Raw genomic sequence first — 26,913 nt, forward strand, 5'->3', positions numbered from 1 at the left:
AGGCTGAATGATGGCAACAGATCTGTTATAGAAACATACGATGCTGTCCGTGCCATCATCATCAGGGCAGCAGCGTCTTCTGCGGCTGGATAACTGCATCATCATGTATAACGTATTATAAGAATAAGAATATACAGATGATAAGTAAAAATTAATTTTAGTCTGATGAACTTACATTTTAGTTGGAGCTGGGGGAAGCGTGGGTGTGCTTTCTTCAAGTTGTTGGGGGGTTTCAGGAGTGCTACACAGTTACACAAAATTAATCATGGCATACAAAAAACTATTCAGGAACAATATACACCCAAACTGTTACCAAATATACACCCGAACTGTAACCCAATATACACCCAATACTATTTCTTACGTTTTTGTAGTTCCTTTAATTTGTAGCAGAGGGGTTGGTTCAAAATCTGTCTCAGGTATTTCTTCAAATTCCGGCACAGTGGTTGTTTGGGACACTGGCACAAAAACTTGAATCGAAACTCTAAACAAGAAGAAAAATGAAAGGTTAACAACGCCTTTGAAAATAATAAGGTTATATGGTTGAACTATTCTTGAAAAACTCACATTGCAAGTGCTTCTGACGGTGTCTGTTCCCTCACAACCATCATATTCGAATCAACCGACTCACTGGCTGACTGTTGAACCGGACTCAACCTAAAATACACCCAAAGAAAGTCAAAAAATACATCCGAACAGTTCAAAAAGAAGACAGGCTTTGTTTTTTGAGAACTTACATACTTGCAGATTTTGCTTTTTTTTCTGCCTTTTTTTTCTTGAATAAAATAATAAAGGGTTTTTTTTTCTAAAAAAATATATACAGAATTAGAAGTAGAAGGTAATAGAAGAACAAAAGTAACGGTTATTTGAAAGTGAAATTACATGCTCTCTGTCGGCTTGTTTACACTACTTTGTTCTGTGCGTCCTTGAGAGGAAGGATCATCACTTCCCAAGTTCACATCCGGTATTCTAAACAGATTTCATGTTATTCAGACAAAATATGATACAGGTATAAAATAGACCCAAATGAATGCACAAGATACAACTAACTGAATAGACAATATACACCCAACACAACAAACGAAATACACCCAACTTGATCAATAAAATACACCCAAATGGTTCCACAAAATACACCCAAATCATGATAACAAGATTTTATTAAATAAAGCTTCTTACGTTTCAGAGGAGACATAGCGACCTTCTGTCGATCGCAGGTCAGCTTCGTTCTCCCTGCAAAACAAGAAACAATTATTAGCAAAGAAAACACACTAAAATCTGAAATATACACCCCAACAAGACATACTCCTCTGCAGCAGATTTTTCATTGTTTCCCCTTAATAATTCATCTAGATCTTCACTTCCTATTTCAGATATGTCAGTACATTCATAAAAGAAGATATTAACAAAAATAATTATGATGATAGACGGTAATATAGCTTACGAGGTACTGTACCCATCATAGTATTGATCTTCTTCAGGAGATGAATGCTCAACAACAACCTTTTTTTTTTGGATTGTGTTTTGGGTGGAAAAAACAAGTATGAATCAGAAATAAAAAATTAATTTTATCACAGAATATTATCCAAAGAAGTGCTTACTTTTTTGGTGTTCTTTGTGTCTTTTTTTCTTTTGCTTCTCCACCGGTGATGATTCTTCGCTTTTATAAGTTAATAAGAGACACTTCAATTAATACACAAAATCTTTATAATGAAGCCAAAAGAAAGGAGTAATAATTTCAGAACATTACTCATTTGTTGATTCAGATTCTGAATCAGAATCTGAATCCTCTTGACTCTTTTTTCTTTTTTTGGAGTCCATTCTGGAAGGCAAACAATCATTATTTAGAACATACTAAAGATATAGAATACACCCAAATGAATGCACAAGATACAACCAACTGAATGGACAATATACACCCAACACAATAAACGAAATACACCCAACTTAATAAACAACATACACCCAACTTGATCAACAAAATACACCCAACTCAACAAAGAAATTACACCCAAGTATGGTACTTATTTTTTTCCTTTTTTGCTGGGTTGTTTTCTTGGTGAATCCTTTGAGTCTTCTTGAGTCTCAGACTCAGAGGTAGAACTGTCACTGTCAGTTGTTTCTGTTTCCGAAGACGATGTTGAACTCGCCTTCCTTTTTTTTGTTTTTTTTTTATTTCTTGTTTTTTTTTCTTTTTTCTCTATTTTTTTCATTTTCTCTCTTGTTTCTGCCATCTTTACAATCTCCTGAAACATTAGATATTTTAGTTAGCAGCATTCACGTAAATAAAATACACCCAACATATTACGTTCACTTACCAAAATTTCCTCTGTTTCTACACTCATTCTTTCGACCAACTGCTCCTTACTCCAGTTGGCAATCCAGGATTTTGGCGGTCTTTTAGCCCTCTTCTTGCCCTTATTTTTAGAAAGATGAAAGTAAATTATCATCAGGGCAAAGAGGCAGCCATCAATTGCCTTTTTCTTTTTCTCCTTGTAGTCGATTATGCCCTTGACCATAAAGGTCAAAACATGCCCTCCAGTTTCGCTCCGTTATGCTGTCCATCTCAAAAATTGGGGCCAAGTACACAGGTGAGATTTTGTTTATTGTCGTTGGTAAAAGGAACGCCATCTGTATATAGGGGATGAAAATCCTCTTGAATATTAGGTGTTCCTCTTCGTTACTAACGCCAATATCCATCATCTCATCTGTAAGACTTTTGAGGGTCTTACCCTGGAATCTTCTAAAAATTACTTTGTCATCCTCAGAAAGTTTCTTATAATTGACTTTCTGAGGAAATAGATCTCCTACAAAAAGGAAAACAACAAAGTATCAAAGTCGGTTCAAATACACCCAAGCATCAACTTAAATACACCCAAGTATCAGTTAATATACACCTATAATTTTTAGCGAGTTACCTGTTGCATTGATGCCAAGCGCATGACCTATTTTTCTTGGTGTTATTTTAAAAGAACCGTATCCGGTTTTCAGTCTGTTCTCCCCTAATTTGAAGTTGTTAGCCAGTTCCCTTAACACTTGGTGATGCACCCTTAGTGGTGGGATGTGCATCAAGCCACCGAATCCCAAATACCTCACAATTGTTTTCTTCTCCTCACTCATGTTTCTGAATTTATCACTTAATAGATGTGTTGCACACTTAAGGTCTTTGGTTTGCTGTAAACAAAAATAAAATTATAGTCAGATATATTTCTATTATATAAAACTGATTTCATGTAAGACATATATTTGTTCTTACATTTCTTTCAGGCTGGTTTCTCGCTGCCATTTTCTCTGAAATGAAAAATACACCCAAAAATATCAGTAAGATACACCCATATGTATGAGTTAGATACACCCATTGATAATAGTAAGATACACCCATAGATATGATTCAGATACACCCATATATATCAGTCAGATACACCCATAGATATGATTCAGATACACCCATATATATCAGTCAGGTATCACTCAAACATGCATCAATATCAAGCAACATTACAAGGTCAAGCAATATACACCCATGGACAAGCAAATATAAGCAAGTGCTGACTATTTCAATATATCAGTTCAGAAATATATACCCAACAAATTACTCCATATACACCCACCAAACTACGGAATATACCCCCAAAAATCAGTTACCAGAAGAACTAGAACAACAAGAACAGTAACACCTACAAGAACGAACAAGAACAGTGTAACATAGAAGTAAGAAGAACAGTAAAACCTAGAACATTATAAACTGTATAATGAGACGTAGAGCAAGAAGAACAGTAAAACGTACAACAACGTAGAAGAACAGTAAAACCTAGTTCGAAATCTGGAAAATATACATGAATGGTAATGTAACGTACCTTGAGTATTATAGCTTTGTTTTCTCTGGAGATTCTTGATCGAGAGTTTTATGGTGTGTTGATGGAGTTTTCGAATGTTAGCGACGAGTTGTATATCTTGAGTTTCAAATTTTGCTCGAAAATGGAAGGGTTGCGTTTTCTCTGAATGGCTTTGAGAAGTGGAAGAAGTGGAAGAGTCTGCCATTAATGGGCGGTTTACACGAAGAGAAGCGTAATCGTTTGAGTGGGAGCGCGTGATGTTACGCTCCATTCAATATAATTAGTGCGCGTGTGGAATATTTGTGGGCTGGGGACTTGTAACACTTGTAAGACCTTATTGCTTGTATGTGTAGCAGGCCCGTTATTTTTAATATTTTTTAATTTTTAGAATTTATAAAAAATAAAAATAAAAAATAAAATTTATTTTTTATAAAATTAAATAACAAAAAATATTAAAAATGAAAATAAAAATAAAAATATAAACCAAATACAAGCTAATTTTTTTATCAATGATCGAGTGAAAATTTAACAAGCATTTTGAAATTTTGATGCTTTGGCGTTTGCTCCGGTTTTCACAGAGAAGCAAAAACCAAAAAGGGTCTCTGGTCCACCGCCACATTCCACAATTTAATATGAAAATATTCCCAATACCTAGATTCTTCTATCCTACACCTTGCATCCATTTTGGAATCTTCCACTTCCCACTTTGCTCTCTCTCTCTCTCTTTCTCTCTCTCTCCAAATAATTAATATGCAAACCCCAAATCCATTCTTGTTCTTCGAGTTTCAACAATGAAGTTCGGCAAGGAATTCAAGACTCATTTGGAGGACACAATCCCTGAGTGGAGGGACAAATTCTTGTGCTACAAGCCTCTCAAGAAGCTTCTCAAGAACCTTCCTTCTTCCAACCACACCAACAACGCTCCCATCAATCCCTCTTCTTTCACCCACCTTGAAGCCTGGTTCGTCACGATTCTCAACGACGAGCTTGACAAGTTCAATGATTTCTATGTTGATAAGGAGGAGGAGTTTGTTATCCGCTTCCAGGTTCTTAATTTTGTCTTTTGGTTAGGTTTAGAACGATAAATTCAAGAACCCTTAGTTTTGGATGTGTTTATGCAACTTAATCTATAATTGTTGGTTAACAAATTGTGTTTCAAGTTTGAATAATTGAGTGCTCTGAGAACATGTCTTAGCTTTATCGAATTCAGTGACTATTGCAAACACTGAAGGTAGATAGTGTAATTTGATATGTGTTAGCAAAACCAAGTAACAATTAGACCCTGCAATCTTGATTAAGCAACAATAATTTTCTCTTCCAAGCATGGGTTCCATCTACAAATGCTACACTGAAAAAAAAAGTACAGTGAATACCAAGTAATTGTATAAGGAGAATATGCTGTAAATAGCTATAATCTGTGATATGATTTACTACTTTAGGGCTTCAAGCTCAATGGCGTCGTCTGAACTATGTAGTGGGATAAGGCTTTGTTGTGGTTGTTGTTGTACTACTTTAGGGATTCATCGTTCAACCTTCATCCTTGAATTCTATACTAAATCCAACTGTTTAATTGCTGGATTGAAAGTTCGTGTAAAAGAAATTGGTTAAATTGTTAAATCCTCAAGAATATCTATGTATTATAAATATTATAATACTATCTTTTGCTATAAACTGTTTCTTTCCTGATTTTTGTTTCTAATTGTGAATAGGAGTTGAAAGAAAGAATTGAGAGACTTAAAGAAAAAAGCAGTCAGAGTGAAAGGTACACTTCCGAGTATGAGGATGAGTTCAGTGAAGAAATGATGGGAATCAGGAAGGACTTAGTCACCATCCATGGAGAGATGGTGCTTCTCAAAAACTACAGTTCCTTAAACTTTGCAGGTATATCATCTACTTAAATAATATGTAAGAAAATTTACTTTGGTGGTTATCTTCTCCTATTTTATTTTGAAGTTTTTTGAATATATGCCATATGCAGTTTTAGTTAGGTAATCATTGATTCCGACACCATTAACATGTTTCCACTTCAACAGGACTAATAAAAATTTTGAAGAAGTATGATAAAAGAACTGGTGGCGTCCTGCGCCTTCCCTTTACGCAACTTGTTCTTCGTCAACCTGTTTTCACAACTGAACCTCTCACGAGGCTAGTTCATGAATGTGAAGAAAATCTTGAACGTCTCTTTCCCTTGCAAGAAGAAGTAATTCAATCAAATCCTGCTCCAGAAAATCAGTCTAAATCACTTGAAGATAATACAACAAATGACTTACCAGATGCATCCTCTACTCTTGGAGAGGAAACAGTGTACATATATCGTAGCACTCTTGCTGCTATGAAAGCAATAAAGGGTCTTCAGAAAGAAAGCTCCACGAGCAATCCATTTTCATTTTCTTCCCTCTTTAACAACCAAGATGCTGATAGTACTGGTGCTGTAACAGCCGAAAACTCTGCAACGAATTCTCCAGCTACCTTACATAATGAGGAAAGCACTGTTAAAGATCCTGACTCTTCGTAAGATGACTTTTTCTTTTGAGGTTGTTTCCTGTATTTTTTTCTTTGGATTGTTGTTTGAGGCTTGTTCATTGAAACTGTATGAAATATGACTTTGCCTCTTTGTTTAAATACAATAAATTAACATAACAAATGAGATATGCATGTTACGTCTAAGATACATGTACAAAAAAACAAATGCTGAATTGAAAGTAACAGAAGTTTTTAACTCACTGTTGTAATAAACAATTGTAATGGTTTTGCTTTGTAGCTGTATGTTTTCAGTTAGCTTCCTTTTGCATCTCTGGATCATCTTTTATGCTCATATATGATTACTCAAGCAAAACAATGCTGACATGTGATGTTATAATGTAATAGTGTTGGCAGTGACAAATTTTCTATGCATTTTCTGTATGTGTGTCAAAGATGTTTAACTTTTATAGTATGTTTGGTTTTTCCTACTTAATTCTACATAAGGCTATGATGTGAAGATTGATGAAAGAGGGAGTTCCAATGAATGGCCAAGAGAAACTTCAGTGTAGGTTGTTCTTAGGTGATGAAAAGGAGTGGTTATTAATAAATAATAAGTAAAGAGAAAGGTGAGGAGTAGGGCTGGCAATGGCAATGGGTAGGGTAGGACCCTATCCTACCCGCGAGTTGAAAATTTCATTAAAACTCTACCCTATCCTACCCGCGGGTTGACAATCTCTCAACCCTAACCCTATCCGTACTCTAAAATTCTAAACCCTACCCTACTCGCAGAAATATCAAATTTTTTCAAAGTAAATATAAAATTCAATTATTTTGAATTTTATACGTATTAATAACATAAAAAATAAAAAACTAATGCTCTAAATTACTAAATTAACTAACTAGTTTAGTAGTTGTTCACTTATTATAAGTCATTACATAAGAGAGGTTATGGGTTCAACTTTCACTTCCTTCACTATATAGAGAGATTTTTATAAAATATGTGTTATATATGAGGTGCGGATAGGGTAGGATAGGGTACACCCTAAACTCGTACACTACCCTACCCGCAGGCATACCCGGACCGTACCTTATCCTACCCGAACGAGTTGGACCAAGTTGAGTACCTGCGGGTAGGGTATGAATTGCCAGTCCTAGTGAGGAGTGGTCGAGTGGAGGCTGTTTGAGAGGTTAAATAGTAAAATTCATAAAGTTCTCTCCCACTGCCTCGCATTTTTTTGTGTGCACTCTCAAACATACCTTTATAAAATGGGTGTGAAAGTGAGAATATTTCAAGCATCACTTAACAATTTTACTGTATATAAAATATACAGAATCTAATTTTGTTTTATATAGAAATTCAATGGTGTATTTTCATATTAATAAAAATAATTAATTTTTAAATCTATTACTTAAAAAATCATCTAAACACATGACTTGTGAAATTATTTATATTGATAATGCCTCAAAATTAAACTTATATATCCTTTCATTTGTGCAAGTTATACAAGTTCTACTGCGAATTTCCAAATAATGGAATAGTTCGTCACTAATCATTTCATTTTCCTAGTCTAACAACAAAGCCTTGTAACTAGGTTGATTGTTTTACCGTAGCTTCATAATTTGCAAATCATAAGAGAAATTGTGTAGGTCTTATTTTATATTAGATCTAGTAAACTAATTCCTGATTATTCCTTGGTAGGCATATACATCAAAGTAACACTAATGGTTTTGCAGAGGGGGCTACCATTGATCTCTATAGAGATCATTTTCGAATAGATGCGTTTAGTTGTTGCTGATGGATTTATTTGCACCATTATTTCTTCCACCATTTGGAACTCAAATCGGTAAAATGGCAAAGTCTACACAACTTTTAACAGGCAATTGTACATTTTAAAGGATAGTGAATGCAAAGTTCATTGTTTTTTGTTCAAATCACAATGTAATTCATACTTTAGGACATGTAGCATTTAGGCAAAGTAAACTATTCACAAATTCTTTGATGCTTTCATGAGAAGTTCCACCTTCACTAATTGCTCTTATAGCCAAATTCCTCCATTGAATCATATTATTCTTGATCACTTTCCCTTGTTCACTCTCAATTATTTCCCTTATACAAAGTCTTAGTGCTTCTTGTCTCACAATCTTGTTCTCATCCATAGGAGCTCTAATTCCCATCTTCCAAAGATCTACAATAAGCTTAGCATTTGTGTTTTGATCTGACCATTGTGGCATTGCAACAATTGGAACACCTAAACACAAAGCTTCTAATGTAGAGTTCCAACCACAATGTGTCACAAAACAAGCAATAGCTTCATGAGCTAAGACTTTTAGTTGGGGGCACCAAGTTACAACTAAGCCCTTGTCAGATTTATTTTCAAAGTCTTTGGGAAGCTTAATTTGCTCAGAGGCCCTTACCACCCATAAGAAGTAGGCATTACTTTCCCTTAAAGCATAGGCTACTTCTTCTATTTGATCCTCTCCAACCATAACCAAACTCCCAAATGATACATAAACAACAGAACCTTTTGGTTTATTGTCTAGCCATTCCATGCAATCTTCGCTCTCGAATGCAGCAGCACCGTAATCTTGGTCGTTTTCGTATTGCTTGTTTAAGAACATTGATGGTATGTTTGGTCCTATAGTCCTATATTTCGGCCACAATTTCCTTGTCCAATCATTTACCTGAAAGTAATTTGTTAGTCTATGATTACATACTAAACTTATGAGTATCTTCTGTTAATTACCTCTTTACCAAGGTCATAGAATGTATTGCAAAGAATCCAATCAGCTTTGTGAATGTTGGAGAACTGACCCACCAACAAATCAAGCAGAAACGGCTTTTCCTGATAAGTGAAGAAGAAAGAAGGCATGTCAGCAACATCAAGTTTCGGCAACCCTGGGAAAGAAAACTCTTCCTCCATGAATGGAACTTGAATCTTCCCCAAATGGAAATGATAGTATGTTGTGTTAACCGCCATGTTTTGAGTGAGAAAAGCAGCACCAACAATCCCAAATCTCTTGGCAGTTTCTAGTGCCCATGGGAAGAATGCATCATACACTATGCAATCAACTGGATCCCCTTTCCGACCAAGATTCTCTACAAGATTTGCTAGATTCTCTGGCCCAACTCTCCAAAAGTGATCCATATAAGCCCCGTAGTTCTTAGCACCTGTATGTATTGTAAAAATATAAATACCAATATTGAATAAATTAATCAACGTATACACTAAAAATCAGTTAATAATTCAGTTATTTATATAAAATATATATTAGAATATAAAATACATATATTTACTTATAATACATGATTAATTTTTTTATATACATATAGTATTTTTAATATTAAACACGAACAAAAAAATGCAGATTTTGAGTACGTTGTCCCATAAATTTGATAAATCTAGTTGTTTACAGTGTTTTTATACAATATATAAAATAGATTTTTTTTTACACAAATATCTAATTATGTAATATTATTTAAGTAAAAATAATTATTTTTTAAATACATAAATTACAGAACCTGAAGGGCCAGTGTGGTCAAAGCCATCAGAAATGGTCTCAAGTGAAATTGTTGGAGGCACTTGATGCAAGTTCTTGCAGTAATAAACGGTTGAAACAAAGGTGACTTTGATTCCTTGGTGTTCCAAGAGTTTGGAGAATTGAATCATGGGGTTGATATGACCTTGAGCTGGTAAAGATAGAATTACACAATGCACCTTTCTGCTATTATTATTATTGTTCTCCATTTCTATGATAATGAATTAAACACTACTTGTGTTTGTTATATGTATATGTGTGCGTATAATAGGGACAAATTATGGGCGGCAAATTTAGGATATGTACATATATATAATACAATAAAACATGTATTCATCATCTTCCACTGAAAAAGTAAATTTTAATTGATTGAGAATGTAAAACAGAACTATACTAATTTATTATTTATGTTATCATCCAATTTAAGATATTCTATTTCATTAATACAGATAGAGTCTAAACTCATAGACATATCTTAATTCACTACAATAATTTTAAATTAGTCCCGACGGCTAAAATTTTTTGTTACATTATTATCGTAGGGTAAACAGTATTAACCTTAAATTCTTTGTTAACAAAAAAATATAAGTTATTCCATTTAAACATTTATAAGCTAAGATTAATATTTTCATTTTCTTTGCCTTTTTTTCTTCCAATGATTCACATAGTTTGAAAAATCACATGCTAAAATTTCCCAAAATTGTAAGTAATGAAGAAAAGAATATAAAAGATATTGTGGGGAGATATAATATTTTTTTTAGAAACAAATAAGTATAAAAAGGGACAAAATTTTTTACATTAAAACGGAATTTGAACTGCAACATTTATTTGGCCGAATTAATGAGTTAACTACTAAATTAACTCAAATTGATTTTTGTGCACAATGACAAAACTGTGATGTATTGAAATACTTACCAGATATATCAAACAAAAAACATAATGAGCTTACAATCTTGTTATATCCTAACGAAACTTAATTAAATGTCCCAACAAATTAAATTCTACACTTTAGCATATTCCACGTATCCTAAATACTTTTATATCTTCAATGTAAAGTAAGTCCAAAAATTTCTACACTTGAAAAAAAAATCCAGTCAAAGAATATTAGAACATTTTGAATATTCGATTTCAGTTCACATGTCCAATATAATATTATTTTATCAAATATTTAATACAAAAATAAAAAGGATGTCATTTTATCTAGTCTAATGTGAGAGAAATGTGTCATGTCACTTACAACATGAAAAGTAATTCGACCATAAAAGAGTGGAAAATTAATATGGTATAATATTTTAATTTCAGGCACGTTTATAGTAAAATTAGGATAAGAGAGAGTTTTTCAATATAAGCGGTCAAAGACTATTTTGAAACTTAATTCGAAATTTATTGCTCCAATATTTGGTTTCAATTAATTTTAAATTTTTATACAAAGTGACAAAAATCGTCTGCTTAAAGTAATAGTAACTCCAATAAAATATTTTCGATAGTAAATAAATTAATTTATTTAATACGCAGCTTAAAATAAATACTTTAATCATATATATTTCAGCAAAATTAACTAATATGTAAAGAAGATAAATGCAAAACGTATCTTTTCTAGATTTTAAAATGAGTTGAGAAGAGAATTGAATCAAAGAATCATTTTTTAAGTTAAAGAATAATTTATGCAAAAAATAAGTTTTAAGAGATTATTATTATTGTTTTGTCTCGTCTGGCGGTAAGAGACTTAAAACGAAACTGGAACTTGCAGATTTTACGAAAGAATAAGAATAATACTACGATATATTTTGGTTTAACCACAAAGTATAATGTAATCTACATCTAATTTCTACTACAACAATGATAGAATTTTCACTATAATCAAAACGGATTATAGTCTCCAATTCTATAAGACTTATACTCTTATAACACCCTAAGCAGGGACGGACCCAGTACGTTTTGCAATTAAGTGGGAGTACGTACTCCTCATCTAGTGCCCGACGCTCTGCTAGGGTTTCACTGCGCCGCCTCCATGGTTACACCTTTCTTTGTCTTTTCTTCGTCAAACTCTTTTCCATCTTCTTCTATTTTTTATTTTTTTCTTAATTTATTTTCCACTTAACTCCCTAATTTTCGTTTTCTCTCCCAATTCATTGTTCTTTTAATTCATTCCATTTTCTAATTCACTCATTCCATATATCTTATGTCTCTTTGGAATTATTGAATACCAATTCTGATTTTCTCTACACCATGAGCATGAGCAACAAATCAGAGACTCAGAACCCTCGTATAATTGCTATGACGGTGGAGGGTGCCAACCTTCAAGTGGCACCCAAAGAAATATGAAACTGCTCTCGTGGAATTGTCGGGGTTTGGGGAGACCCCTGACAATCCACAATCTTAAAAGGATTTGCAAATCCTACTCCCCCGAGGTTGGTTTTATCTGTGAAACAAAAAATCAATCTCGACAAGTTGAAGGAAAACTAAGATCTTGTGGTTTCAAGGAATGGTTTATTGTAGATCCGGATGGATTATCAAGGGGTTTGGCGATGGCATGGAGAGATGGTTGCACTGTTCAGATTTTACAGCATGGTAGATTTTTCATTGCGGCATCAGTTCTGACAGCTGGTTCTAATGATCCCTATGGTGTTCTAGGTGTTTATCTCAGTTCAAATGATCAACATAGAATGGCTCAATTTGCTGAATTAACTTCAGTCACCCAACAGTTCGATGGTAAAGTTGTGTTAATGGGGGATTTTAATGCCATTTCTAATCAATTGGAGAAAGAAGGTGGGGGTGCTAAATCTCCTTCTTCTATTGAAACCTTTAATAGTTTTATTGATGATAATTTTCTGAATGATATTGGTATGGTCGGCAGACCATTCACTTGGTCAAATAGACGGTGGGGTGATGAGTTGATACAGGAAAGACTGGACCGATTCCTGGTAGGAGTTGATTGGCAGCAACTCTATCCCAATGCAACGGTTCTTAGACTGTCAGAATCAGGCTCGGATCATGCCCCTCTTCTCCTAGACTCTAATCCGAGAACTGAGAGATCTAAACGTCGATTCAAATTCCAAGAAAGATGGTGTTCCAATGATGAAATACGTCAGATCGTTAGAGAGGTTTGGCATGAACAGATTGATGGTTCAGCCATGTATATCCTAGCTCAAAAAATAAAGCGTTGTCGGCATAAGATTGTCAAATGGCAGCAAGAACACAGATCTAATTCGAAGGTGGAGATTGATTTACTACAGTCGGAATTAGAGGAACTTCGTTTAGCAGGAATTCATGGAGGCGACATCATTTCAGAAATAGAGGACAAACTTGAAAAAGCATTGCAAAATGAGGAATCTTATTGGAAAGATAAGTCTAGAGTCAAATGGCTCAAATCTGGTGATCAGAATACAGCTTTCTTCCATCAGAAATTTAGAAATCGAACCCGAAGGAATAGAATTTGGCAACTAACTGGCAATGATGGTGAAGTGGCTACGTCAAATGCTGGTATTGCTTCTGTGGCTGAATCTTATTTTAAAGAAATCTTTTCCTCCACTTGTCATGAGAACCCTGAACCTCTATTTACTGATTTTGAACCCAAGGTTACAGCTCACATGAACCGTAGGCTTCAAAGACCAGTGACTATGGAGGAAGTGAAACGTGCAACATTTAGCATTCATCCTCAAAGTGCTCCAGGAGATGATGGTATGACAGCAAATTTTTTTCAAAGCTTCTGGAACATACTTAGCGGTGATGTGTTTCGAGCAGTTAAGAGCTTCTTTTCTGGGGGCAGAATTTTGAAGGGTTTTAACCACACTCAGATCTATCTTATTCCCAAGATTTCTGATGCTAAAGATATGACTCAGGTAAGACCAATAAGCCTATCTTCAGTCTTTTACAAGATTATCTCCAAAGTATTTGTACATAGGCTTCAGAGTATGATGAATAGACTAATTAGCCCTAGCAGAGTGCTTTTATTAAAGGCAGATTAATCTCTGATAATATCCTAATTGCTCACGAGTGTATGCATTACTTGAAGAACAAAAAAAGGGGTCTCGAAAATGAAATGGCGCTAAAATTAGATATGAGTAAGGCATATGATAGGGTGGAATGGCACTTTCTTTGGTTTATATTGGAGAAGTTTGGTTTTGACTCTCGATGAATCATGTGGATTCGAGAATTAGTGACAACTGTTTCTTATTCTATTATTGTGGAAAGACAACCTTATGGTTTCTTCAAACCAAATAGAGGTATTCGACAAGGAGATCCTCTATCCCCCTATCTTTTTCTTTTTTGTGCAGAAGGTCTCTCCTTCTTGCTACACAAGGCAGAACAAAATAGACTAATTCAGGGTCTTCAGATACATAGGCGATGTTCCAAGGTCAACCACCTCCTGTATGCTGATGATTCCATTTTATTCTATAAGGCTAATCCTGAAGCATGTTCAAATATCCTGCATTTATTGAATTCTTATGAAAGCATCAGTGGCCAGAGGGTAAATCTTAATAAATCTGATGTATTCTTTAGCGACAACACTCCGTCCACTACTCGTACACTACTGGCTAACTCTATGAATATTAATCATATTGGGGCTCAGGATAAATACCTTGGTTTGCCTTCTACAGTCTCTAAATCGAAAAAGGCTTCTTTTAGTATGATCAAAGAAAAGGTTCGGAAAAGAATCCAAGGGTGGAAGCGCAATCTTCTTTCGTCAGGTGGTAGACACATATTGCTTAAGGCAGTGGGAGAAGCTATTCCTATTTATACATTGTCTTGCTTCAAGTTGCCTGATGGTTTAATTTCGGAAATTCACTCTCTACTTTCTCAGTTCTGGTGGGGACAAAAAGGTTCTGAAAGGAGGATGGCTTGGATTAGCTGGGACACTATGACTCGCCCACGAAAAGAAGGAGGCCTTGGATTTAAAGATCTCAGAATCCAAAATTTGGCGCTTTTAGGCAAACAGTTTTGGCGACTTGTAACACAGCCTACTTCCTTATTATCCAAAATCTTAAGAGGTAAATACTTTAGCAATGGTAATGCTATAACGGCAGAAATTGGAGTCTTACCTTCTTGGGGATGGAGGAGCATACTGGAAGGCCGAAAGATTGTTGAAAAAGGTCTTAATTGGGCTGTGGGTACTGGTGAGGATATCCGAACCTTTGAGGATCCTTGGCTGCCTCATCCGTATCCTTTAATGATTTCTGACATGCCAAATAGACAGGCTATTTCTGAGTTGTTTCCAAGAGTTAAAGATCTAATTACTGAAGATAGAAATTGGAATCAGAATCTCATTCAAGAACTATTTCTCCAAGACGTTGCAAATAGGATTTTGTCAGTTAAAATTCAGCAGAGTAGGGACAAATTGCAATGGGATTTGAACAAATCCAAGCAATATGATACAGCTTCAGGTTACAGAATTGGCTATTTATTTTACCATCCGCCTCTGGAGCTTTGCCCTAATTATATGCAACAGAAAAAGCCGTGGATTGATCTATGAAAGTTGAACTTGCCTCACAAAATTAAGCTATTTATTTGGAAAGCTCTCCATGGCCGACTTCCGGTGCTTGCTCAGATTCATCACCGCATCCCATCTATATCACCAATATGCCCTTGCTGTCATGAAGCAACGGAAACAGTCACTCATTGTTTGATCGATTGCTCTAGAATTAAAGACGTATGGTCTCAGAGTTATCTTCGTGACTGTCTTCCCCCTCAGAGTTCTAACGACTTTTGGACATGGTGGACTGCATCAACAGAGATACTTAACACGTTGAAGAATGCTGACCGTAATCCTCAATTGCTTGCCATCATTTGCTGGAACTGATGGAAAGCTCGCAACCAGTTGATTTTTGAAGGTTCTACTTCTATGCCGTCTGCCATTCTAGCAAGCTCTGTCAAGTTGCTCCGTGAAATCCAAAGAACTTCCAGTTTAGGTTGTCATCTCCATGAGATAAGCTCTTAGGTGCATTCAATTTGATTTATCATTATTTCTTCTTTAAGATTTTTCTTCGTTTTTCGACCACGCACTGTTGGATGAATACCTTCAGTGTAGTGTTTTTGGGAAATTCCCACCTTTTATTATGCTGTCCTGCTTTTGGACATCTTTGTATTTCATTTTTTAATAATTAATGAAATATAACCTATTATCTTTGGAAAAAAAAAAGTAGGGACGGACCCAGGCACAATAATGAGGGGGCACTTGCCCCCATGGTGTTTTTAATTTTTGTTTTAAAAAATATAGTTATATATAATATGCCCCCACTTTAAATTTTAAATGACCCCACTACAAATAAAATAAGTTCAATTAGCTAAAGGTGTAAGTTTATTTTTTTATTTTTCTATCATTTTAACTATTATTTAACCTAATTGAATTTAATTATTGTACCGTCATTCTTTTATTCTCTTAAACCCTCTTCTTATTTTTATATTTTTAACATTCTTTTTCTATTCCTTATCTAGTGGTTATCTTCTCTTCATCAAAAAGTAAATTTTAAATTTTCCAATTTTTTTATATAACTCTTCATGACTCTATGTATCTTTTAATTTCATTGTTTTTCTTTTTGATATTTTCAATTGCAATTTTTAATTCAAACAATTATAGTTTAGGTATTAATCTAATATTTTATTTTTTTGTGACTTTATATATTTTATTTTATTCTCAATTTATTCATCTTTATTATTTATTTTTTATCTTTTATTCTATTATATGTACCTATGTTGCATATAAAATTTTAAAATGAACTGATTAATTTACTAATTTAGAATATATTTTTTATTTTTAAAAATAATAATAAAAAATATTTTAATTACAATATATAATTAAACAGATGCATAAAATCTTTTATCTAACATTATATTAAAATTAAATTAAAAAAATATATAACAAATTTAATTATTTAAAAAAAAAAGAAAAAATTGTAAATTATGTTTCTATTATTTTATATAAACATATTTTTCATATAAAGATTTAATTTTTTTAGTATTTATATATAATTCTAATTTCAAATTATAAATACTAATGTATTATTAGGCGTTAATGTGCCAGTTAATTCAGTCTTTTATTATTAAATGTCTATAAAAAATTAATTAGGATAATAAGTTATCTATAATTTAATTAAAATATTTTAATTTCAAGTTTTAGAAATAAAAAATATTTTGTTATAAATTATATATAATGAATAGTATTTTAAGAATAAAAGTGTTCACTAACTCTTTTTAATTTTTATATCTCCATATAATTAATAATATTTAACAAAATTTATTTAGTATATATATTTTTGCCCCCACTCCTAAAATTTTCTAGGTCCGTCACTGACCCTAAGCTAACTCAATCTTAATTCAACACTTAGGTGTTAACCCAACCTAGTTAAGGAGAACTAAGTGTACTCAACTAAGCACACTTTCGAATACAACTCTCAAACACCATAGAATATATGTTTTTTGTGTGAACAATCTTTTTGCCTTTTGTTTCTTTCAATAAACTCTCAAGTCTAGACATAAGAAATGAAGAACATACTCAAAATATAGTGGTTAAAATATATTTTTTATCAATATGATCTGCACAAAAATGTTGCTTCCATTCTTGATAAACTCTCTATATATAGGTCTTGTTCTTCTTCATAAATGGTATGGAACCAAATCTCCATGACACAAGCTAGCCGTAGGATGATCTAGACTTCATGGCCGATGGTTCTAGATGAGCAAAACTTCCCTTCTTTGTTTCATCATACACGAATATAATTAATTCTTACATTATTCATCATAATAGTTAGTTATAATAGAAAATAGTTAATTATATTTCTCATCATAGAGTAGCAAGTCAATTTTTGATTCAACATGTTCAACTCAGAATTTGAAGCATGCATGGTATTATTGAATATTTAAATTGAGTATAATATAGGCATAGCCATCCACAATATATACTTTATTTTTCAGTGTAGAGCAAGGTGCGAAGCACCCTAAGAAGAAAAGGGTAAATAAAGACGATAGAGCTTGTTGGAGCGTAACAACAATATTGGAGTCTTGCAAATATCGTTCACACGTTGACCAACATTGATTATATCAAATACCATTTTCATATAAACAATACAACTAGTTAACGACCAGCATAATATTCTCTCTCAAAATCTAAGAAAACGATCGCAAGAGCTATTATTATTTCTCAAAAAATTTCTCTTTCATAAATTTAAGAATATGATGAATAATGGAGAATGCAGATCATAATATCCCGAATCTTTTATAATTTTGAGTTTAATGTTGATTATTTAAAAATAGATAATTTAATTTATACAGTAGATGTATATTTTATTTTTTTAAAATTTAGTCACTGGTAATATTATAAAAATTTGCCATAAGTAACATATTACATATAGTTTATATACTAACTCCAATAGTAATTTTTTATGAAATCAGTATTTTTGAAATATTTAGAAGACAAATAGAACGAAACAACATTAAGATAACATTATAACATATATATTTAGTTATTTACCTAACCCTTGAGACAAAAATAACACTTTACCTGTTAAAACAATTCATCATATTATACTTTTTCATTTAATATTAATCAAGGGTTACACTTTATCCAATAATCGAACTCTATCTACAATTGCTACTTCGTTGGTTAAACTCTTCCGAAGAGCCTTTATCACCTACTTTCCTCTTTGTGAATAATGGTCAAAGTCAAACATAGTAGAGTTGCATTCAAGGGAGAAATTGCAATGAAGTAGGAAACATGATCATCAACACATGTGAGTATACATAATTTAACAGTTTGAAATGAGATAATGTACATGTCAATTGGTGTTTTACTTTACCTATTCTACATTATAAATTAGACTGAATTTTTACTTACCTTTTTATTTCATACTTTTGTCTTTTAAATAAATATTAAAAGTCAGGTGTAGAAATATCATTATCCTTTTATTTTGTTTACATTTTCATTTGTGTGACTAAAACACATTAAGGGTAAAGGAATTTTAAAAGAAAAGTTAACAAAAATCGTTTTTGTATTTATTATGATAACTTTAATTTAGGAGTGAAATTGCACCTTCTAAAATATTATTAGGGTGACAAACTATACATGGGGAAAACATCATATATAGAGTAAATTACATTTTACCCGTTCTTTTTTCTATTATATATTTTGTTGTGCTAATTTTGTGTAATGATTTGTGCTTTTGCAATTTCTTAGTTCAAAGATGCACCCCTCCACCGCCACCAAACGAAAGATCATTGCTTCCACCACCAGCCATCATTGATTATGTGGAGCTGAAATATATTTGGTCACCTTGTTTATAGCTCTCTTATTGAATGGATTCTTTGGTGTTGAGTCCTTTGAATTTGTCAGCAAGTCCGTCCTTCATATTCTTTAGGAAGGTATGTTGATCAATTCTTTATTATAATAATAAAGTGCATACTCTGATATCTATGGTTGCTGTAGCTATATAATTTTAGCTAAAATTAAAATAATATTTTATTATTTAATAGTATTTTTTAATTTCAAAAATAAAAATAAAATTGTTACTAAAATTACGAATTTTTGGATCAGAAAGAAAACTTCATTGGATAAGCTGGGAGGTTATTTGCAGGGAGAAAAAGTGTGGCGACATTGGCTTTAAGAATCTCAAGGCTTTCAATTTAGAATGCTTGCTAAACAGAGCTGGAGAATTCTTATGAAGCCAAATTCTCTAATTGGAAGAATCTACAAGGGCAGGAATACAATGAAGTCTGATAGAAGGTAGAAAAGTCATAGAAGCAGGAATACAATGGAGAGTGGAAAGGGAGTCAAGGTACTCTCAGATCAGAATTTATGATGACTCATGGGTTCAAAATTCTAAGCCCATCTCTAATTATCAATAACAAGACCCTAACTCAGGTATTATGTGGGTAAATCAAATACTCAACAACAACCACCAAAGGAGGGAGGAACTTATCAGAAATACGTTCAGACTAGACATTGCCACAACTATACTGAAGACTGCGATACACGAAAATGAAGAAGATCAAACAGAGGAACGCAATGGACTCTATTCTGTTGCTTCTAGGTATAGAATTGCCTTCAAGATGATCCACCCGCCAGTAGAACAACTTTCAGAGCAGTGCAGAGAGAAAAAGCTTTGGGATTTCGGTGTGAGAACTCCAATGCCCATCCAAACTCCAAAGTGAAGGTTTTTCTCTGGAAGGCTTGTCATGAAGGTCTCTCAGTGCGATGCCGACTTCACAACCGTATCCCGGGAATAGTGGATGAATGCCCTAGATGTGGAATAATGGGAGATAATTGACTGTCCACAAGCAACCCAAGTTTGGGAAAAATCAGAATTAGGAGCTTATGGAAGATATGGTATGCAATAAATTTGAAGATTTTTGGGAACAAAGACTCACCGCCGGCAGTAGTCTTGGAGGCTGCCATGAATCTTTCCACTGAGTTTCAACGAGGAAGAAGAGGATAATAGCTTTCTAGACACAGAGGTGGCTTATTCTTTTTAGTTTGTGGGTATCCCAACTTAAGTGATCCTTGTCCGAATGGAACCCCCTTGTAATTCCATTTCTCTTTTAATGAAATCTCGCTATTTTGGGGGGGGGGGGGGGGGGGGGGGGGGGGGGGGGATATCTCTTCTATCACAGGCCATTTAAGTCACCAAGTTTTCAGATCCAATGGAAAACAATAACCGTTCAAATTATATATTAATCAAGGGAACTTGAGATTCTATCAAATTTGTTTCTAAAATATACCAATTCGGTGTTATATATGCTGAACATGATTTATGATAGGCAGCAACAGCATATTAATATCAATCAATTATAAAAGCCAAAAATAAACTAATCATACATTTGGATACATATGGGTAGAAAATAGAAAAAGGGGGGAGGGGAGGGGACTTAGAGGAACTTCTTCCTCTCAAAGAATGTCTTCAAGTGCCATAGTTGAAAACTAGCCACAGACAAGCAAACCACAATTGAAAGGAAACTGAAGGTAAACATCTTGCTGCTAGTCTCTTTGTTAAGTTCTTGCATTTGTTCCTCCCTATTTCAGGCACGTGGTAGAAAAGGTCATCAAAATTTAGTTAAAAACCCTTCCTTTAGAATAATGACAATAATAATGTGCATGAACATGTTAAACCTAACTTAAAAAACTATAGACACCAAAACTTAAAAAACTCCGTCTATGCTACATAGTTAGTCCCAAGCCCTAATAAAGGAGGAGGGGTGTTAGGCACTCGATAGCCAAAATAAAAGATTTGTCGAAATTTGATGACATGGACCAAACACGTTATTGCAATGACATCATCTAATCTATATAGCCAATTTCATCTAGTGAGATAAGGCTTTGTTGTTATTGTTGTTTTTGTTGTATTTTAAAAAAAAAATTTACGGGCATGTGCTTATCTTCACTCATGTAACCACTACAAGGTAAAATATAAGCAAAGGGCATTCATAAGGTAGGAAACAAGAAGGATGTTGGTGAAACAACAATAACAACGACAACAAATCCTTGTCCCACTAGGTGAGGTCGACTACATAGATCAAACGACGTCATTGAGCTCTATCATGTATCATGTCTACAGAGAGATCGTTTACGAAACGCAATTCTACCCTTTTTTTTTTCACAATAGGTGCTACTACTACTACTACTACTACTACTACTACTACTACTCTCTCTCTCTCTCTCTCTCTCTCTCTCTTCATTCTTTATTCTATTCAATCGCATATGACCATTCATCTATCTCAACATCTTAATCTCTGCACACTTAACTTATGTTTGTGCTCTCCTTTGACCGCCCAACACTCTATACCATAAAGCATAACCGGTCTGATAGCAGTACGATAGAAGTGTGATAGAATTTACCTTTAAGTTTTAAAGGCACTTTTTTGTCACATAGGAACCAGACGTACTCCGCCATTTTGACGAACCTGCTTGGATTCTATGATTTACATCCTGTTCAATCTCTCCATTATCTTGTATGATGTACCCAAAATACTTAAAACTTTTAACTTTTCGTAGGATGTTTTTTTCAATCTTCACCTCTGTATTAGAATTTTTTCCTTCAGCAACTGAACTTATATTTCATATATTCCGTCTTACTACGGCTTATTTAAGTCTTCCACAGCTTCTTTCTATAAATCCAACTTCTTATTTAGTTCTTCCCTTAACTCTCTCATAAGGACGATATCATCGGCAAAAAACATGCACCATGGCACAAGTTCTTGGATATGCTCTGTGAGTACTTTCAAGACTAATATGAAAAAATATGGACTTAAGGATAATCCCTGGTATAATCTTATACCAATAGAAAATTCTTCTGTCACACTATCTCGAGTCTTTACACTAGTTGTAATCTCATCATACATGTCTTTAATTGCACGAATATATGTGATCATTACTCTCTTCCTTTCCAAAATCCTTCCATAAGACCTCCCTTGGCACCCTATGGTACGCTTTTTCCAAATCAATAAACATCGTATGTAAGATCTTTTTTATTACCACGATACCTTTTCATCATTATTCTTAACAGGTATATAGCTTCAGTGGTGGATCTGTCTGGCATAAAACCAAATTGACTCTCTGTTATTTGTGTCTTTTGTCTCGGCCTTCATTCTATCACCCTTTCCCATAACTTCATGGTATAGGTCATGATCTTGATCTCTCTATAATTTCCACAATTTTATATATCCCCCTTATCCTTGTAGATAGATACCAAAGTGCTCTTTCTCCACTCATCTAGCATCTTCTTTGACTTTTAAACTTTATTAAAAAACTTGGTTAACCAACTAATATCTTTCTCTCCAAGGCCCTTCCAAACTTCAATCGGAATATTATCGGGTCCTACTGCCCTGTCATTTTTCATCCGCTTTACAGCGTCTTTTATCTTGAAGTCTCAAATCTTCCGATAATAGTTGAAATTTTGATCTTTTTCCCTCGTGCATAACCGACAAAGACTCGGAATTCATTAAATAACTCGTAGAAGTAACTCTTCCACCTTTCATTGATCTTCTCATCTTGAGTCAAAACCTTTCCGTCTTTATCCTTTATGCACTTGACCTGATCCAAGTTTCTTGTTCTTCTTTCACGACTTTTTGCGATTCTATATATATCTTTTTCTCCTTCTTTCGTGTCTAAAGACTAATAGAGACCTTCATATGCTCTTATTCTTATTTCACTTATAGCCACTTTTGTCTCTTTAAAGCATTTCTTTTTTGCTTTTATCTTTTCTTATCCACTCGCATTCCACCATCAGAACTCATTGTCTCTTAGTATTATCCCTCTAAATTCACCAAAACTTTTTTTTATTGTTCTTCTAATAACTTTTGACATCTCCCTCCAAATCTCCTCTGCGCTTCCATCCTCTTCCCACTTTGTCTCTTTTCCTATCCGTCTTAGGAAGCTTCTTTGTTCCTCACCTTTCATCTGTCACCACCTCGTCCTTGGGTTTTTCGTATGATGTATTTCCCTCAACTTTTGCTCAACGCAAAAATCCATCACAAGCATCTTATGTTGTGTTATTAAACTCTCTCCCGAAATAATTTTACAAGTAATGCAAAATTTTCTGTCAACTCTACTCAACAAGAAAGTCGATTTGAGAGCTTGTCATACCACTCCTATAGGTTATAAGATGTTCGTCTCTCTTTTTAAAATATGTATTTGCGAGGAGAAGGTCGAAGGTTGAAGAAAAGTCCAAAATAGTTTTACCCTCCGTATTGACCACCCCGAAACCATGACCTCCGTGAATACTTCCATACCCAACCACTTCTCTTTCAACATAGCCATTTAAATCTCCTAGTAAAAAAATCTTATCTCCCAAAATTTTTTTATCTATTCTGAAGCCATCACATGATTATAAAAGTGCATGGAGGAAAAACAAAATTATTTCTGTCATACCATGGTCTATGGGAGCAAAGAAAATCAATAGTTAACCATTTAGTTCAGTGTGAATGTGCAAAAGTTCGGAGCAATATGCACGTTACAAAAATAGAGATCCCTCTAGAAGATTCCAATATCTTCTTACCCATTTAGTAACAAACATGTTTAAATCTTTTCCATAAAAAGAGGAAGAATGAGTTAAGTGAACTTAGCAAAACTTTCTTCCATCAAAAGGTTACATAAACAACCATTATGCACAAAACGAAAGACTTATGGCAGAATTGATTATGTTTACCTTTCACGTAGATAAAACATCTCATCGTGGATAGATTGGACAGTATCATACAACTTCTTCAACTCAAATTCCATTACCTGGAAGATTAGAAAGAAACATCACATCACATTGCATACAAATTGAAAAGCTTCTAATCATAAATTCTTAAAGATGAACAAAATTAGAACAGTATTTCAACTCAGTTCACTAGTTATTTTTGTCTTATTCACGCAATCTAGGAGGTACCAATATGGAACTTTAGGAGTGAAAAACTAAGATGAATAATGATATTACAAATGTTCAAACTTGTGGAATCTGCCACCATACTCAAACTACTAGGAGAAAAAACAAATCTAGAAACAAAAAATGGATAAGCTAGAGTAAAATAGGGTTCACCACTATAATGACATAAAATATGGGATATTAAGTACATTCTCTCTCATGTAGGTTTAGCCTGTTCCTTGTTGGCAGTTTGGATTGGCTCTTTTTGATGGAAAGACAAGGCCATTGTTTTAATCAAATAAAAAAAAAAAACAAAAACAGAACCAACCACTTTTAAAAGCTTTTAAGTGTGTTTGAATGCAACTTAAAAAAATGCACACAGCAACTGATAGTAATAATAAAAACAACTTCACCATCCTTTTATTGTAATACCCATTACCCTGCTTCTAAACAAAAGTAAGAGCTAAAGTGATTTTCAATAATTAAAAGTACTTCACAAAAATTATATCCAAATGCAAAATAACTTTTTTTTTCCCTGAAAATTAAAGTTGTACTAAAAAATTTATAAGAAAAAAGAGTTAAGTCCCTTTTTTAGAAGCTTATCAAAACAAAAGTACTTCTAAAAATGTATACTCAAATGCAAGATAAGTTTTCTAAAATCTAAAGCTCTATTAAAAAGTTTAGAAGAAAAAAGACTTCCTTATTTTGAATACCATATCCGAACACCCCATAGGTTTTCAGAAGCTCCATTGACTGACTACTTTACTTAACTGTCTTTGTCTAATATTGTTACAAAAAATGGCTAAACAAGGCAATAAGATAAAAAAAAAAAAAAGAAAATAACAGAAACCATGAACATTTATTGTTCCCACATTAATTACAAGAAATAGCCAATAAAGCCAACACAAATCTCCTTTTAGTGGTGTATAACACAAAAAAGGGAGGACATAATCTCTGGATTAGCTAATAACCCAGCAGTTTCAAGAACCGGTTAGAAGGTACACCCAATGAGTTGATGGCACTATATGAAGTTATACCAGAAAGGAATATCATCAACGACGTATTTTCAAAAGGACTAGCAAACAGATTCATTAGGCAGACTCGGCTACCTGATTCCGATTTCAAACAAAGACAAAGTCATTTGGATCTCTCAACAACCAGCACGTCCATTGTTCGATAAATCCATTTAGAGCAAGGTCATTTAAATGGTCTCTCCTGAAGTTTAGGTCAACTCTAACAGTGATCAAAGTAATAGCAAATCAACAAATTTTTATGTTGGATATAGATTGAGTTATAACAATGCTAAAACAATAACAAATTACCGATCACAAAAGGCTAGTCAGTTCACATAGGAATGAATACTTCTTTGACTTACTTCAACTTGTCCTTTCTTTGCAACCTTGGACCATTCCTTGGCAGCAACTCCAGTTCTCCATTCAAAATCAATGGTCACAGTTGGGCTTTCCTTGCTATCAGGTATCCAAAAACAAGTCGTGTAGTCACCGGATTCAGCCGCAGAAAACGCAAAATTACCGGATTCCACGTGATCCCCATAGTGATAACTGTTCCCACTAGGCGAGCTCACCTTACATTCACACATTAAGAAAGCAAGTCAATCCCCAAAACAAGACATAATATCACATCACCCCCAACAATTCAGACATTGTAAATTCAGAAACCTTAACTTGAAATAGATCATAAACAATTAAGGCACTTAGCGCATAGCTGTCACTTTTAAGATTCAAAGAGGACTTTAAAGAATAAATTTTTTCCACTTGTTAATACTTAGTCAAATAAAGAAGATAAAAAGCACAAATTTGGGGTATATACAAAAAACAGGGTTTGTGGATTTAATCATGAACTTACTTTGACTACGAGCTTGTAGGTATCAGGAATCGCATAACCTTCATTGGGATTAACGACGCTGTACTTGCCTACGGTCATAGCGTTGCTCTTAATCTCCTCGGCAATGCACTTAGTGTGACCCGATCGAAGCTCGAACCTCATCGAATTTGTGATGCCACACATCAATGCGAGTGTGATGAATGCAAGGAGGGGAGTGGAATCGGACATTGTGGCAATGTGGTGTTCCCAATTTGTCTGAAATTGGGGATCCAAAAGACGAATTAGGGTTTTGTATGGAACGGAGAAAGGGAGAACCAAAACGACAGCGGCGAGAGAAACTGAAATTCAAACGAACGGAGCTTTGGTTTGGTTCATAATTTCTGGCCTAGTGCTACTACAGACAGTATTACTACCACTTTACCAGCCAATAGGGGATTCTTCTCCTGCAGTTGAATTTTTTATTAATTTATTATTTATTTATTCTCTTTTCAGTGCTTGATCTTGATCTCAGTTAATTATAATTTAATTTAATGTTGAATACAGTTCAACAACATAAAATCGTTTAAAATTGTTTACCGCAAATCTTATAGTAAATATTTGAATGGTAGTTCAAAATTCAACTTCTATTTTACTATTAGGTATACGTTCAAATAAGTCATTAAAATTAATTATTAATATAAAATATATATTAAAATATAAAATATATATTAAAAATAAATTAAATTATATATATATTTAATATATAAATATATAGTAGTTGATTTTGTCAGTACAAATATCATTTTTATTAAAATTAGACTTAGTTAGAGTTTGGATAAAAAAAAGACTAATTTACATAAATATTTAATTATATATTATTATAAAATTTAATTTTGATGTATTATTACTGAAAAATAATT

The 26,913-nt window shown here is 33.7% G+C and overlaps 3 protein-coding genes across 3 annotated transcripts; 1 reads left to right on the plus strand and 2 right to left on the minus strand.

The window, feature by feature from the left end:
• The first annotated feature begins 4,497 nt into the window (after nucleotides 1-4,497).
• On the plus strand, nucleotides 4,498-6,614 carry LOC130955731 (SPX domain-containing protein 4). Its single transcript, XM_057882674.1, has 3 exons — nucleotides 4,498-4,882; nucleotides 5,546-5,717; nucleotides 5,870-6,614. Exons 1-3 carry the CDS (start codon nucleotides 4,628-4,630, stop codon nucleotides 6,349-6,351), a joined length of 909 nt encoding a protein of 302 aa, XP_057738657.1. The 5' UTR covers nucleotides 4,498-4,627; the 3' UTR covers nucleotides 6,352-6,614.
• Nucleotides 6,615-8,009: 1,395 nt separating this feature from the next.
• LOC130955732 (UDP-glycosyltransferase 74G1-like) lies at nucleotides 8,010-10,037 on the minus strand. Its single transcript, XM_057882675.1, has 3 exons — nucleotides 9,820-10,037; nucleotides 9,044-9,468; nucleotides 8,010-8,981 (listed from the first exon to the last, which is right to left on the minus strand). Exons 1-3 carry the CDS (start codon nucleotides 9,965-9,967, stop codon nucleotides 8,244-8,246), a joined length of 1,311 nt encoding a protein of 436 aa, XP_057738658.1. The 5' UTR covers nucleotides 9,968-10,037; the 3' UTR covers nucleotides 8,010-8,243.
• Nucleotides 10,038-20,472: 10,435 nt separating this feature from the next.
• On the minus strand, nucleotides 20,473-26,449 carry LOC130954693 (transmembrane emp24 domain-containing protein p24delta7-like). The gene is made up of 4 exons (XM_057881448.1): nucleotides 26,036-26,449; nucleotides 25,545-25,754; nucleotides 23,969-24,045; nucleotides 20,473-20,838 (listed from the first exon to the last, which is right to left on the minus strand). The coding sequence occupies exons 1-4, from the start codon at nucleotides 26,240-26,242 to the stop codon at nucleotides 20,694-20,696; spliced, it is 639 nt and encodes a 212-aa protein (XP_057737431.1). The 5' UTR covers nucleotides 26,243-26,449; the 3' UTR covers nucleotides 20,473-20,693.
• Nucleotides 26,450-26,913: the final 464 nt, after the last annotated feature.

Source organism: Arachis stenosperma, chromosome 10, assembly GCF_014773155.1.
Source record: "Arachis stenosperma cultivar V10309 chromosome 10, arast.V10309.gnm1.PFL2, whole genome shotgun sequence".
Classification (NCBI taxonomy): Eukaryota; Viridiplantae; Streptophyta; class Magnoliopsida; order Fabales; family Fabaceae; genus Arachis; species Arachis stenosperma.